The sequence below is a fragment of the Macaca thibetana genome, chromosome 9 (assembly GCF_024542745.1).
Source record: "Macaca thibetana thibetana isolate TM-01 chromosome 9, ASM2454274v1, whole genome shotgun sequence".
Lineage (NCBI taxonomy): Eukaryota > Metazoa > Chordata > Mammalia > Primates > Cercopithecidae > Macaca > Macaca thibetana.
In genome coordinates this window covers 87,806,551-87,819,418 of record NC_065586.1, presented here as the reverse complement: position 1 = coordinate 87,819,418, position 12,868 = coordinate 87,806,551, and the positions used below count along the sequence as shown (strand labels likewise).

Below are 12,868 nucleotides of genomic sequence, written 5' to 3'. Positions count from 1 at the left end.
AATTATCTCGAAAGGTATATAAAGACTTTTTACTTTATTCCGCTAATTAGAAATAATTACCTGCATTGTTGGACCTGAGGATAAGTTAACAAGGATGAAAGGAGAGTCATAATACTATTTGTTGAAGCTGTTAGATCATCTAATTCCAGAAGAGCATCCCATAATGTATTTATAATGAAGGGTACCTATAAGATCAGTTTTCAAGAAAAGTTATCAATTTTGTACAAAATACTCACAAACCCTGCCAAATTGTATCCCAGGGGTCACTACTGATTCAACAACACATGCAATTCCAACGACCTTGGACAGTGTCAGTTTTGAGCAAAGTTAAGGAGGTGACACTATTTGCCTTTAACAATTTTCTATACCTTCTTTTTAATGTCATTCAACTCTACTTTGATACTTCCCTTCCTGACCAGACTCATAACGGGTAGAATTCAGAAAATAAAAGAGCCAAAACTATTTTATGTAAAAAACTAAACTCTGAAAACAACAGAGCATGGAGACACAAGACATGCTCCTCTATGTAATTTTACTGCATTTAAAGTGGTACCAATCATCATTAAAAAAAAATTTTTTTTAGTTTTTAAGCTCTTAAAATACTGCTTACTATACTTCTAACTTTGTGTTCTGATTTTGATAATCAGGTAGAAAGTCAGCCAGATCTTTAAAAAAGTCATTTCAAAAAATGAGACTAGAGGGGTGGGTGTGATGGGTCACACCTGTAATCCCAGCACTCTAGAAGGCCAAGACTGGGAAGATCTCTTGAGTTTAGGAGTTTGAAACCAGCCTGGGCAACAGAGGGGGACTCCCCCATCACTACAAAAAATAATTTTAAAAAACTCAGCCAGGCACAGTGGCATGCGTCTGTAGTCCCAGGTACTTGGGAGGCTGAGGCAAGAAGGACTGCTTGAGCCCAGGAGAGTAAGGCTACATGTCATCCACTGCACTCCGGCCGGGGTGACAGAGTGAGATCCAAGAAAGAAAAGAAAATGTTATGTGTATATACAGATTACACAGCACTTGTTAATAATACTAATTAATAATTAGTAATTAATAAGGAGAGGAGAGGAGAGACGGGGAGGAGAGGAGAGACAGGGAGGGGAGGGGAGACTAAATTTAAAAAAAAAATCCAAAAACTAAAATCAAAACAAACAGGCCGGGCATGGTGGCTCATGCCTGTAATCCCAGCACTTTGGGAGGCTGAGGTGGGTGGATCACTTAAGGCCAGGAGTTCGAGACCAGCCTTGCCAACATGGTGAAACCCCATTTCCACTAAAAATACAAAAATTAGCTGGGTGTTGTGGCACGTGCTTGTAGTCCCAGCTACTTGGGAAGCTGAGGCAGGAGAATCGCTTGAACCTGGGAGGTGGAGGTTGCAGCAAGCCAAGATCACACCACTGCACGGCAGCCTGGGCAACAAGAGTGAAACTCTGTCTCAAAAAAAAAAAAAAAATCAAAACAAACAAAACTCCAATATATCTAAAAACCAGGAGTAAAATAAGGAAGACATGGCTGCATTCTTCTCAAGGAAGTTCCCTATATATTATGTACATGAAGGGAAAGTAGACAAATGGATCCAATGAACTCTTCCAAAGTATAATATATAATCAAGACTGCATGCATCAGAGGGCTGCTGGTCAAAAAAAAATTGAAGATGAAGGAGAAAAATGTACTCAATGTATTTTCTAATACTCCATATCCCAAATGAAAACAAGCTCTATAGGAAGAAATTGTAAAAATATTTAATTTACCTTTTGTGTCTGAAGATAGACAAGGCTTTCTACTACAGGTACTAATGATGCTGCAGCAACAGCTCTGACATCATCATCAAGATCCTGGAGTCCTTCAATTATTCTAGTTAAAACTTTAGGCAATAAAGTATTAATTACATCCTGTAAAACAGTACATGAAAACATTTTAAAATTTCAATTTGCCACATGACAGCTAAATTCCAGTATTTACAGTCATGCACTGCTTAACAATGGATACATTCTGAGAAATACATCAGGCAATTATGTCATTCTGTGAACATTATAAAGTGTACTTACACAAACCTAGACAGTATAGCCTACACCACACCTAGCTATGTGATACAGCCTATTGCTTCTAGGCTACAAACCTGCACAGCATGTTACTGAACTGAATACTGTAGGCAGCTACTAATAAAATAATAAGTATTGGTATATCGAAATACAGAAAAGGTACAATAAAAGTACAGTATTATAATCTTACGGGACCACCATCATATATGTGGCCCATCACTGACCGAAATATCATTATGACTGTATCTACTAAAAAACAATCACATAAACAAAAATATAACATCAAGAGAAGCCTAAGTAATCCCATTTGAAAAAGACTACAAGGGCATTAAGCGCTTTATCCAATGAGACGTAAACCATCAAAACATGTTTTACAGGTAAGACTATGAATTCTCTGTGTGAACAGACACACACACAAACCCCTCTGCTAGAATCCTAGCCTCCATATCTCATTCAATGCCACCAAAAGGAGAATGAGAGAAGAGTGGAAGAAAAGCCATACATTCCCACTTCTCATTATTCCAATTTAATGTCTTTTCATTTCCCCCAACAGAGCCAGCCCCCAGACGTTACTCCTGTGATCATATACTAGGAATCTCCCTGAGAACTGGTCTCACTATGAAATAGGGATAACATTTCAAAAACCTATAAGGTGTTTTCCATTTCCATATAAGTCTGCTGTTATCTACAGAGGCTAGAGTGCAGAACACAGAAAAAAAGGTTTTGTTTATGGGGGGCAAGAGGGTGGCTGCCAAGGGGAGAAGAGAACTAAAAGGGCCAGGAAGAGGAAGGAAGGGAGCAGAGGGAGAAAGAGTTGAACAGAAAGCTCGGGTCTCTCAGCAGAATCATGAATGCTTTGTTATTGGCAGTTAAAGGGAAAAAAAGAGACGATCTTAGAAAACTTCAAAAGGCCTTTGAGCTTGCCTTTTGAGACAGAAAGCGAGGTTCCAATCTGTTATACAGTGAGCATGGGAAGAGGAGAAAAGCTGGCACGAAGCATTAAGTAGCCATAATGGATAGTGAAATGCCTATATAGGCCAATGCCTAACACCCTGACAATGCTGATACCAACTGGAAAGTATTCAGGGAAATTAAACTGGTAAGAAAAGGTCCTGGTCTCTCTCTAGCTCCTCATTCATAATCTCTCCTTTACTTCCACGTCTCTTTTTAGTCAACACTCACTCTTTGCTGACCTGTTATGTTCAGAGTCAAGACAACTATTTGTGGAAGTCCCTAATTCTGTCACTAGTTCTATAGTGGGGAAGTAGGGAGAAGGAGAAAAGAGATGCTTTACTGGCATCTCACATTGGTAATCAGAATCAATTTTTCCACAAAAATGTTATGTGTATATATAGATTACATAGCACTTATTAGTTTAGTAAAGGACTTTAGATATATTTATATATGAAATAGGCTTTTGTGGACCAACCTAATAACCAAATTCCCAGCCAGAATATATCTGTTTTTAATAACCTACTAAGGGTACATAAATGTTCCTAAGTAGGGGACTGTGTGCACATGCAGGTATTGTCATCCTAGATGATATATAACATTACGATAAACACTGTTCTATAAGACATGCCATTTAGTTTCTAGTTCTAGTACTAACCTTAACTAGTTTTGTGACCACCAGCAAGGCATCTAATTTTTCAGAACTTTATTTCCCTATATGAAAATAATAAGACTACATGCATTTTCTTCTTGTAAGTTTTGTCATAAAGGATAAAACAAAACACACACACACACTGACAGTTTATGTAAAAAGTACATGATCATACAGATTGTCTTCTTTACACTTTGATGTCTACTCCTGTATGTATACTGCATAACTTGGCATCATGTTGTATAGCCCTCAGAGCATGTATTTAATATTCAAATGAGTTAAAACAGTAAAACCAAATCATGAAGAGCACTGAATTAACTGTAGCAATGGATTAAAAAGGAAAAATAATCTTTGACCTTAAAAAGCAACAATGTAACTAACCATCTTTTGATTTATACTTAAATTTTTATGAGCGCCACCTATCTCTATAACACTGTCTCAAGAAGGCAAATCTTGGAAGACTGGCTTCTCTGTAACAGTAAGAATCTAAGGCCATTTCTTCTAATTTGTGAAAATAAACTATGAGAGGAAAAATCTCTCCCACATATGCTTCAAAACTTGAAATATTTACCTGACGGACTGCCAAAGCATATTTTATTCCCAGTAGACCACCGTGTCTAACTTCCCATTGTTCTTGTGTAAGTAATTTTAGCAGCACATCCACAGTCTTATGAACTCCTGTTTCATTCATGTGTTTTAAAACCACACCTAATGTTTGAGCACAAGTTTCACGAACTGGTGCCACAACCTACAGATGAAAAAGGAAGAAAACTCATATTTGCAAAAAACATATTTTGTAGAATTTGAAATTTGATTGGGCAAAGCCTCCCTTAAATGATACTTACTTCATCAGAAACAAAGTCTCCAAATCTGTCTAATGCAAAAACACAAAGGAGTCTAATAACCAAGTCTTCCAACCATTCTTGATGCTGCTGAATCATCTGTTAAAACATAATATATATATATATATATATATATACACACACACACATTTTTTTAAACATAGTATTTTTTTAAAACAAAGATCACACATTGTACTGAGGACTTGGGGGACACCTTAGGTCCAAAATCAAAAACAAATATGGGAACAGATTATTTTAGCTGTAGGGACAATAACCAAAAAGTAGAATAGTCCCAATTAATGTCTCTAATATTAAACATATCCCATATCCCCTTTGATCATTAACTCAATTTAGAAATACTATATCAAAATTCTTAAAATTCATGGATTATATTATGTTACTTACACTCCAAGAGAAATTAAGAAACTAATTACTTCAGGTTGTTCTCATATCAAGTACACCGGTCACATATCTATTATTTATACTATTACCAGTGTCTCCAGGCAATAGCAATTATGTTGCTCACTGACCTCTCAACTAGCCTCTTATTCATCTTACTCTACTTTTCAATCCATTGTATGATATTTACCTTTTCATATCTCTTCCTCTTATTTACCTCTCATTCCTACTTCACGGCACATACTCGTTACTTCCCTACATTGGAAAAAGATGCCAACTATTAATACTTGGTGATAATTGTTACGTTAATACACTTACCTCTTCTAAAGTGCTGTCACCCATTTTACCACCACTTTTCCCATGAGCTTTAAGAATTTCCCTAAGTCCAGTGCCTGCACCATGTCGAACCTGAAAAGAATCAAGAAGCAAATGTTAGAGGTTAAATGTTTAAGAAACGAAGTTTGATTTTTCTTCTACACGAAATAAGGATACTGGATTCTTAAGAAATTAGAATAAACTAACTGGAACTTTACAAGAATGTATTTTTCTTCAACTATCTAAGAAGAATTACACATATAAATTTCAGACTGCTTTTGGTTATATGGAATTTTTTTTAAAATCAAGCAAGAAAACAGCTATTCTAAAATCCTCTTGAGATATAAATTCACATTGTTTTCACTCCCTTATCCTCTACCTTCATTCAGCACTATCCACAGCAAGAGAGAGGAAACAAAGTATCATATATTTTTTTTTTTTTTTTTTTTTTTTTGAGGTGGAGTCTCACTCTGTTGCCCAGGCTTGAGGGCAGTGATGCGATCTTGGCTCACTGCAACCTCCGCCTCCCGGGTTCAAGCGATTCTCCTGCCTCAAGCCACCCAAGTAGCTGAGATTACAGGCACCTGCCACCACACCTGGCTAGTTTTTATATTTTTAGTAGAGACGGGGTTTCTCCATGTTGGCCAGGCTGATCTCAAACTCCTGACCTCAAGCATCTTCCGCCTCAGCCTCCCAAAGTATTAGGATTACAGGTGTGAGCCACCACACCCAGCCCACGGTGTTCTTTATAATCCCAACACATGTATTTTCAAAATATGTGCATCAAAACTAAGCTCCAGGATGGGCGCGGTGGCTCACACCTGTAATCTCAGCACTTTGGGAGGCCCAGGCCGGCAGATCACTTGAGCTCAGGAGTTCAAGCAAGACCAGCTTGGCCAACACGATGAAACCCCATTTCTAATAAAAATATTTTAAAAATTAGCCGGGTGTGGTGGTGCGCACCTGTAGTCCCCGCTATTCAGGAGGCTAAGCCAGGAGAATCACCTGAACATGGGTAGTGGAGGTTGCAGTGAGTCAAGATCATGCCACTGCACTCCAGCCTGGGAGACAGAGTGAGACTCCATTGCCAAAAAACCAAAAAGCAAAAAACCTAAGCTCCAAAGCTACCAGTGATAAGTGAGTGCCAAAAGAAGACGATACAAATAAAATGTCTTATGATTAATGCATCACATCCTGGGGATGAACCACCTTTCTTTGAGAAGGTGAGGCTACTTTCTGCAGTGTCATCTGGAAAGGAAAAGGACAAGCTATTGACACTGTATCCACTTCTTAAGACCCCATGAGTTATGACTTGAGTAACTTTAAACAGAATTACACTAAGGAAACACAACTAAAAGGTATTCTAAAGAAATGTTTTTTAAATTACACAGAGGTCAACAGAGGGGAAAAACAATAGTTTGAAACTATCAATCCTCAACTTCAAGCAGAGGAACTTCACTCTTTCTTCTCTTCTACACATTGGGAACTGTTCAAGATGTTCTCTAAAGATTTCTGAGGCTAAAAAGCTGGCTTGGAAACTACTGCTCTTGATCAATCAAAATTGTCCACTTCCAAAGGAAAGGAAGTATTTTTTTACTGCCTGGGAGAGATATTCAAGCCTTTGGATTATAATGGAAAGAACAAAAAGAAACAAACAATTCACTAAAGAATATGACTGAAGGATATGAAAGGTGAAAATCAATCTATAGTTTTCTATTTAGGTTAATGGTACGACATGCCCTGAGTCCTGAGATGAACAGAGAACAGGAACTCTGACAAAGTATATTGTTCCTGGCCGGGCGCGGTGGCTCAAGCCTGTAATCCCAGCACTTTGGGAGGCCGAGACGGGCGGATCACGAGGTCAGGAGTTCAAGACCGTCCTGGCTAACACGGTGAAACCCCGTCTCTACTAAAAAATACAAAAAACTAGCCGGGCGAGGTGGTGGGCGCCTGTAGTCCCGGCTACTCGGGAGGCTGAGGCAGGAGAATGGCGTAAAAACCCGGGAGGCGGAGCTTGCAGTGAGCTGAGATCCGGCCACTGCACTCCACCCTGGGCGACATAGCGAGACTCTGTCTCAAAAAAAAAAAAAAAAAGTATATTGCTCCTGACATTGTTCCCTTCATTAGCACAGAAAACAGAGCTGAGAGAAACTGTAATGAAGAAATCTTACCTCCCAGGAGGGATTAAAAAGGTCATTGCAAAGTTCTTCACAAAAGCTTTCCAAAGGCCATTCATTTGTCTGAATAAGAAAAACAGAATTACTACTAGTTCAAAAGGTCTATTTTATGCTAACAATTTAAGTAACTCAATAAATTTTATTTGTAGGTCTAGTAGTAGCAATCAAGCTTTTAAAAATTTAATTTTTTAACTAATTAAGATGTATTTTTACCAATAAAAATTCTCTCAATAGACAGATTATTCAATACTTTCTACGGATATATTAGTTTGAAAAAGATTATAAGCAATCTTTCTTTTTTTTGTTTTTTTGGAGACAGAGTCTCGCCCTATCGGCCAGGCTGGAGTACAATGGCGCAGTCTCCACTCACTGCAACCTCTGCCTCCCGGGTTCAAGCGATTCTCAGCCTCCCAAGTAGCTGGGATTACAGGCGTGCACCACCACATCTGGCTAATTTTTTGTATCTATAGTAGAGATGAGGTTTCACCATGTTGGCCAGGCTGGTCTTGAGCTCCTGACCTCGTGATACGCCCGACTTGGCCTCTTAAAGTCCTGGGATTACAGGTGTGAATCACTGCTGCTGGCCCAAAGATTACAAGCAATTTTAATGGATACTTTAGAGTCTTTCAAGAGTACCTCTTCAATTAAGGAAGAGCTGTCTGGAATATTATCAATCAAGACTTTGGAATCATTTGCAGATTGATTAATAACAACATTTGCTATTTTCCGTCTCTTTTCTTCTGGCTCCCCATCAGTGCTATCATTGCTAAAAAATAAAAGTCACCATTTAGAAAATGAATAAAGCATAATGTGAACCACAATGAATGAAATGAATAAAAGATAATGTGAATCACGACGAATTTAAGATAACTCATCATTTAAACAAATGTTTTACACCATATTCTGCTTATATGATTTACTTAAAATGCCATGTATCAAACGACTAACTGCTTAAAATTTTTTGAGCAAAATATATCCTAAGTACACTATAGGTTGGTGAATTCTTTTTTTCAAATTGGATCTTGAATTTAATAGGCCAGTTTTCCCTCCTCTCTACAATCAGCTCCTCATCTTTTTTATAACCTGCATATAACCTGCATCTGGTCCAGCATAACACTAATGTTTTTAGGCTTTTATATACTAGAGAAAACTAATATACTGAGCAATACAGTATAATCTTACCAGTTCTTGAAAAATATGGAGAGATAAACAATTGACCAATGAAAAAATAATATAGAAATTTGAGGAAATGTTGTATTGACTTAAAGACCCAAAATATTGAGGCTAGCCTAATATTGGAAAGGAGAGGACAAGTCAAACTACTTTTATTCAACATTTAGAAATGAAAAACTCAGCACATTTTAAAGCATATACAGCATTATTTTCTATAAATACTTCTCCCCTCTCTCCATCTTAATAGTGAAATTTATTTGGTCAACCATTTTTTCTATAAGGTGATAAAAGAAATCTGAGCCTCCCTTTCCTCATTTCCTATTACTCTTCCCTCAATTATATCCACATCTAGCCACATTAGTAGGTCACCTTAAGTCCCTGAACTTGTTAGGCATGTTTCCACTTGCAGACGTTTGTCCTTGAAATTCCCTCTATTTGGAAAGCATAACATTTTCTTCAACTATTTAAAACTATTTGAAACTTTTCCTAGATATTCACAGGACTAGCACTCTCATTTCTTTCAGGTTGTTACTTAAAATTCACCTCTATGAAGGCCTCGCAGACCATCCTATCTAAAATTTCAAACTCTAAACTCTATACCCCAAAAATATTTCACATGTTCTTCCCTATTTTATCTTCTTTTCCTTAACCCTTATCATTAACATGATCTGTATTTTATATATATACACATACAGACACACACACTCTATTTTACTTATTTATTTTCCATCTTTCTTTCCCTCCAGACTATAACCTCCAAAGGCAGGAATTCTTATCTATTTTATTTACTCATGTCCTCAGGGCCTAGAACAATACCTGGCAAATAGAAGGTATTTAATAAATGTTTGTGAAATGAATGACTTATGAACTCTGAAAAATAAAGTCTAATATTTCCAACATTAAAATCTTTGGCTAAAACTGCTTGTATGAATAAAAACCAGTAGAAAAACTTAATAGGTTACTATATGATCTTAATGAGCTGCTAACTTTCTTAACATCTTGTCATTAACAAGCTGAATAAAAAGTCTGCAGTTAAAGATTCAGCCTCAAGTATAAATTTCTACCAAGTATATGTTTACTATTTATCCCCCTTTTTGTCTAGCTTTTAAACACTAAACACTTTTTAGCTTTATGTGAACACATATAACAAAAAGTTCTGTCATCTGCAAATCCTATTTTCCGAGGCTTTTTATTAATTCAGCATTTATGCAAACATTTCCTGAGCACCACTAAAGATTCGTATTTAACAGATCTGAGTGGGATCCAAGAATATATATTATTGGCCAGGTGTGATGGCTCAAAGCCTATAATCTCAACACTTTGGAAGGCCAAGGAAGGAGGACCACTTGAGCCAAGGAGTTAGAGACCAGCCTAGGCAACACAGGGAGACCCTATGTCTACAAAAAAATTAAAAATTAGTCACACATAGTGGTGCACACCTGTAGTCCCAGTTACTTGGGAGGCTGAGGCAGGAGGACTGCTTGAGCCTGGGAGTTTGAGGCTGCAGTGCGTTACGATCGTGCCACTGCACTCCAGCCTGGGCGACAGAGTGAGACTGTACCTCAAAAAACAAAAACTAAAACCAAAAAAAAAAAAAAAAAAAAAAAACAGCATTTTTTTTACAAGCTCCTCAAAGAGCACCTGAAGGAAATAGTTTTGAACCACTCTTTGAGAAATGCTGCTCCAAGCCATGCAAAGATGATCACTTTTAGCAACTCATGAAGAAACAGAGGACAGTGACTTTACCCACAGAGTTCTTTTCTTCAACAGGACTACATAAACTAACCTAGATTATCATTGGCTATTTAGCATAGCCCCAGCTTAAGGAACAGGTGAGGTAATATCGTGACAATACCTCCCACTTTACTAAGGGAGTATTCTTAACTTGTGGTCCTTAGACACCTCTCTGACTTCATTCTCTATCACTCTCCTGCGTGCACTCATCCCAGTACAGAAAGCCATACTGCCCTTCTATTTGTTTCTTGAATATTCCATTTAAGGCATTTAAACTTGTTTTTTCTGCCTGGAATGCTCTTCCCTTTGGAGATCCTCAGCCCTCATTCAAAACTGGTAATTAGTAGGAAAAAAGTCTGTACATGTGGATTTTTCTGGGGAAGTGGTCTCAGTTCCCAGTAACAATAAATACTCTCTGACAATTGAGTAAGAGAATCCAAACAGTACTCCTCAGCTAAATATGTCAGCAGAATGTTTCTATAAATCAAGCAGACACAGATTAAAGCCACACAGCCCTCTTGTTTTAAGTGAATAAGCAAAAAAAGATTACTACCTCTTCTCATTAGTTTCCACTGCATCCCTGGATCTCTGTTTTGCAAATAACTTGGCCATTCTTTTAGCTTTGTTCCTTTGTCTATTGCTCATTCCTGCTCGAAACTCTGAGTCAATCAATTCAGCTGCCTGAAGAGTCTAAAAGAATAAAAGAATGCTGAGTTGGAACTTTTGAACTTAAATACCTATAGTCTCAGCCTCAGAAGAAGACTAAGTCTATAAATTTCAGTGTATATACATCGATCACATTCTTTTTTGACAGACTCACACTCTTCTGTTGTATGTACCATAATTTCAGTCTTTTCCTCCCTCTTCTCTATTATTCCAACTCCCAACAGATACACATAATGCTTCTTAACTTTTTTTATGCTACATTATGAGGTACAAATGTATGATCCTAACCCACAGAGAAGGCTTTGAAGAGGTAAGACTTCAAAATAAAAATAATATCACCAAAAAGTTATGAGAATAAATGTCAACAAAAGAAACTGATCATCACCATCTGCTGAAATAAATAAATAAGTAAATTATAGCCTTAAGTGATTGGTCCAGCATGCTATTGTTCAGCTTAGCTCATATGCCCCTTTCCTCTTAACTACTTACCGCCTAACTCTTATTGCTCTTTTCCATTCACAGAAGACACTATAAAGTCTGTGTGTTAGATTTTTAAGCTCAAGCCTAAAAATCCCTTCTGTGCCTACCCATAAGATTCAACTGAAATTTATACTTCCGCAACCAGTTAAGGTCACTGGTGTGGATGTTCTGCTGCAGTCTTGATAAAGAACTATGGGCACATATACAAGCAATGCAGCTGTAATGACTTATGGCAACGATGAACCTTAAGCAACTTCCCCCAAAGGTCCATGATACATAAACCTGGATTTTGCAAATCCCAAATTGGTGTTGCCTATCCCACACCCAATTAATCTGATGTGAATAGCCCACTTTCTAATACACCTGCTCATTCATTTTATTACACCATGTTCAATTACTCATACTGTGATCACGTTATTGCATTTTTATTCTCCATTATTTTATTCTATTTTCCTCTTTATCTTCTAGTTACATCTTACACTTTCCTTTCTACCCCATTTCCTTCTGTTCCTTTCAGGGTGTTGCTGTATTTCGCCCTCTTCATACTCTCTCTTTTTTCTCTCCTAGTATCTGCCCTTTTCCCCCTTGTCTGCGAAAGTTATTCATCATCACACACCGCCCCAACCCTAAAAAATACACTTTACAAATTCTAATGGTTTAAGTTGCCATTCGTATAAAGGCAAATAGAACCAATCTCCACTGAAGCAAAGGAAATGAACAAGGGAATGACAAGATAGGAGATTCATAACTGCAAAGCAGGAATTTTTAATGCAGCCCGTGGACCCCTAAAAGAACACTGGGGGTCAGGTAAAAGAGTACAGAACCCCTTGCGATGTAATATCGCATTGTATGTGCATTTTTCTGAAGAGAGAACCACAGCTTTTACTAGCGCTTCAAGAGTCTGTGGCATAAAAAAAGTTAAGCAGCACAAATGTATCCACTGGGAACTGGAACAGAGGAGGAGGAAGAAATCAGTGAAATTATGGTACAGACACAAAACAAAACAGCACCATGAAGCTGTCCAAGAAGAATGCGGTCAATCTGAATACACTGATACCTTAAGCTGTATGAAGTGAGAAAAGGCAAACATGGCTTAAAAGTAATACACACACACACACACACACACACACACACACACGCACTTGTACACAGAAGTTTCAGAAATGATGCACAAGTAACTTGAAAATGGTTGTCTACGGGACATGGAAATGTTTGTGTCCTATTGGCAAAAAACTTCCTTTTACTTCATATTATATACCCTTTTTTGGGTGTTTGCAAGTCTTGTCATATTTCTCACTTAAAAAGAATAAATCATAACACTAAACACTTCTACTATCATATCTGACTATAATAGCCCTTACTATCTCTCTCTCCTCCAAAAAATTACTTTTCCCTCCATCAAAGAACATACCAAAAAAAGAGCAATTGGAGCAA

General features: G+C 37.5%; 1 protein-coding gene across 4 annotated transcripts in view; it reads right to left on the bottom strand.

The window, feature by feature from the left end:
• Positions 1-12,868, bottom strand: part of BTAF1 (B-TFIID TATA-box binding protein associated factor 1) — a 105,825-nt gene that overhangs the window by 64,241 nt on the left and 28,716 nt on the right. Inside the window, exons 6-13 of one of the 4 annotated variants that reach the window (XM_050805593.1) lie at positions 10,842-10,978; positions 8,018-8,147; positions 7,376-7,444; positions 5,208-5,297; positions 4,494-4,589; positions 4,220-4,396; positions 1,755-1,895; positions 61-185 (exon numbers count right to left, since the gene is read on the bottom strand). In XM_050805593.1, the coding sequence (XP_050661550.1) occupies positions 61-185; positions 1,755-1,895; positions 4,220-4,396; positions 4,494-4,589; positions 5,208-5,297; positions 7,376-7,444; positions 8,018-8,147; positions 10,842-10,978 (965 nt within the window). The other 3 variants (XM_050805595.1, XM_050805594.1, XM_050805596.1) reach the window with 3 other exon arrangements.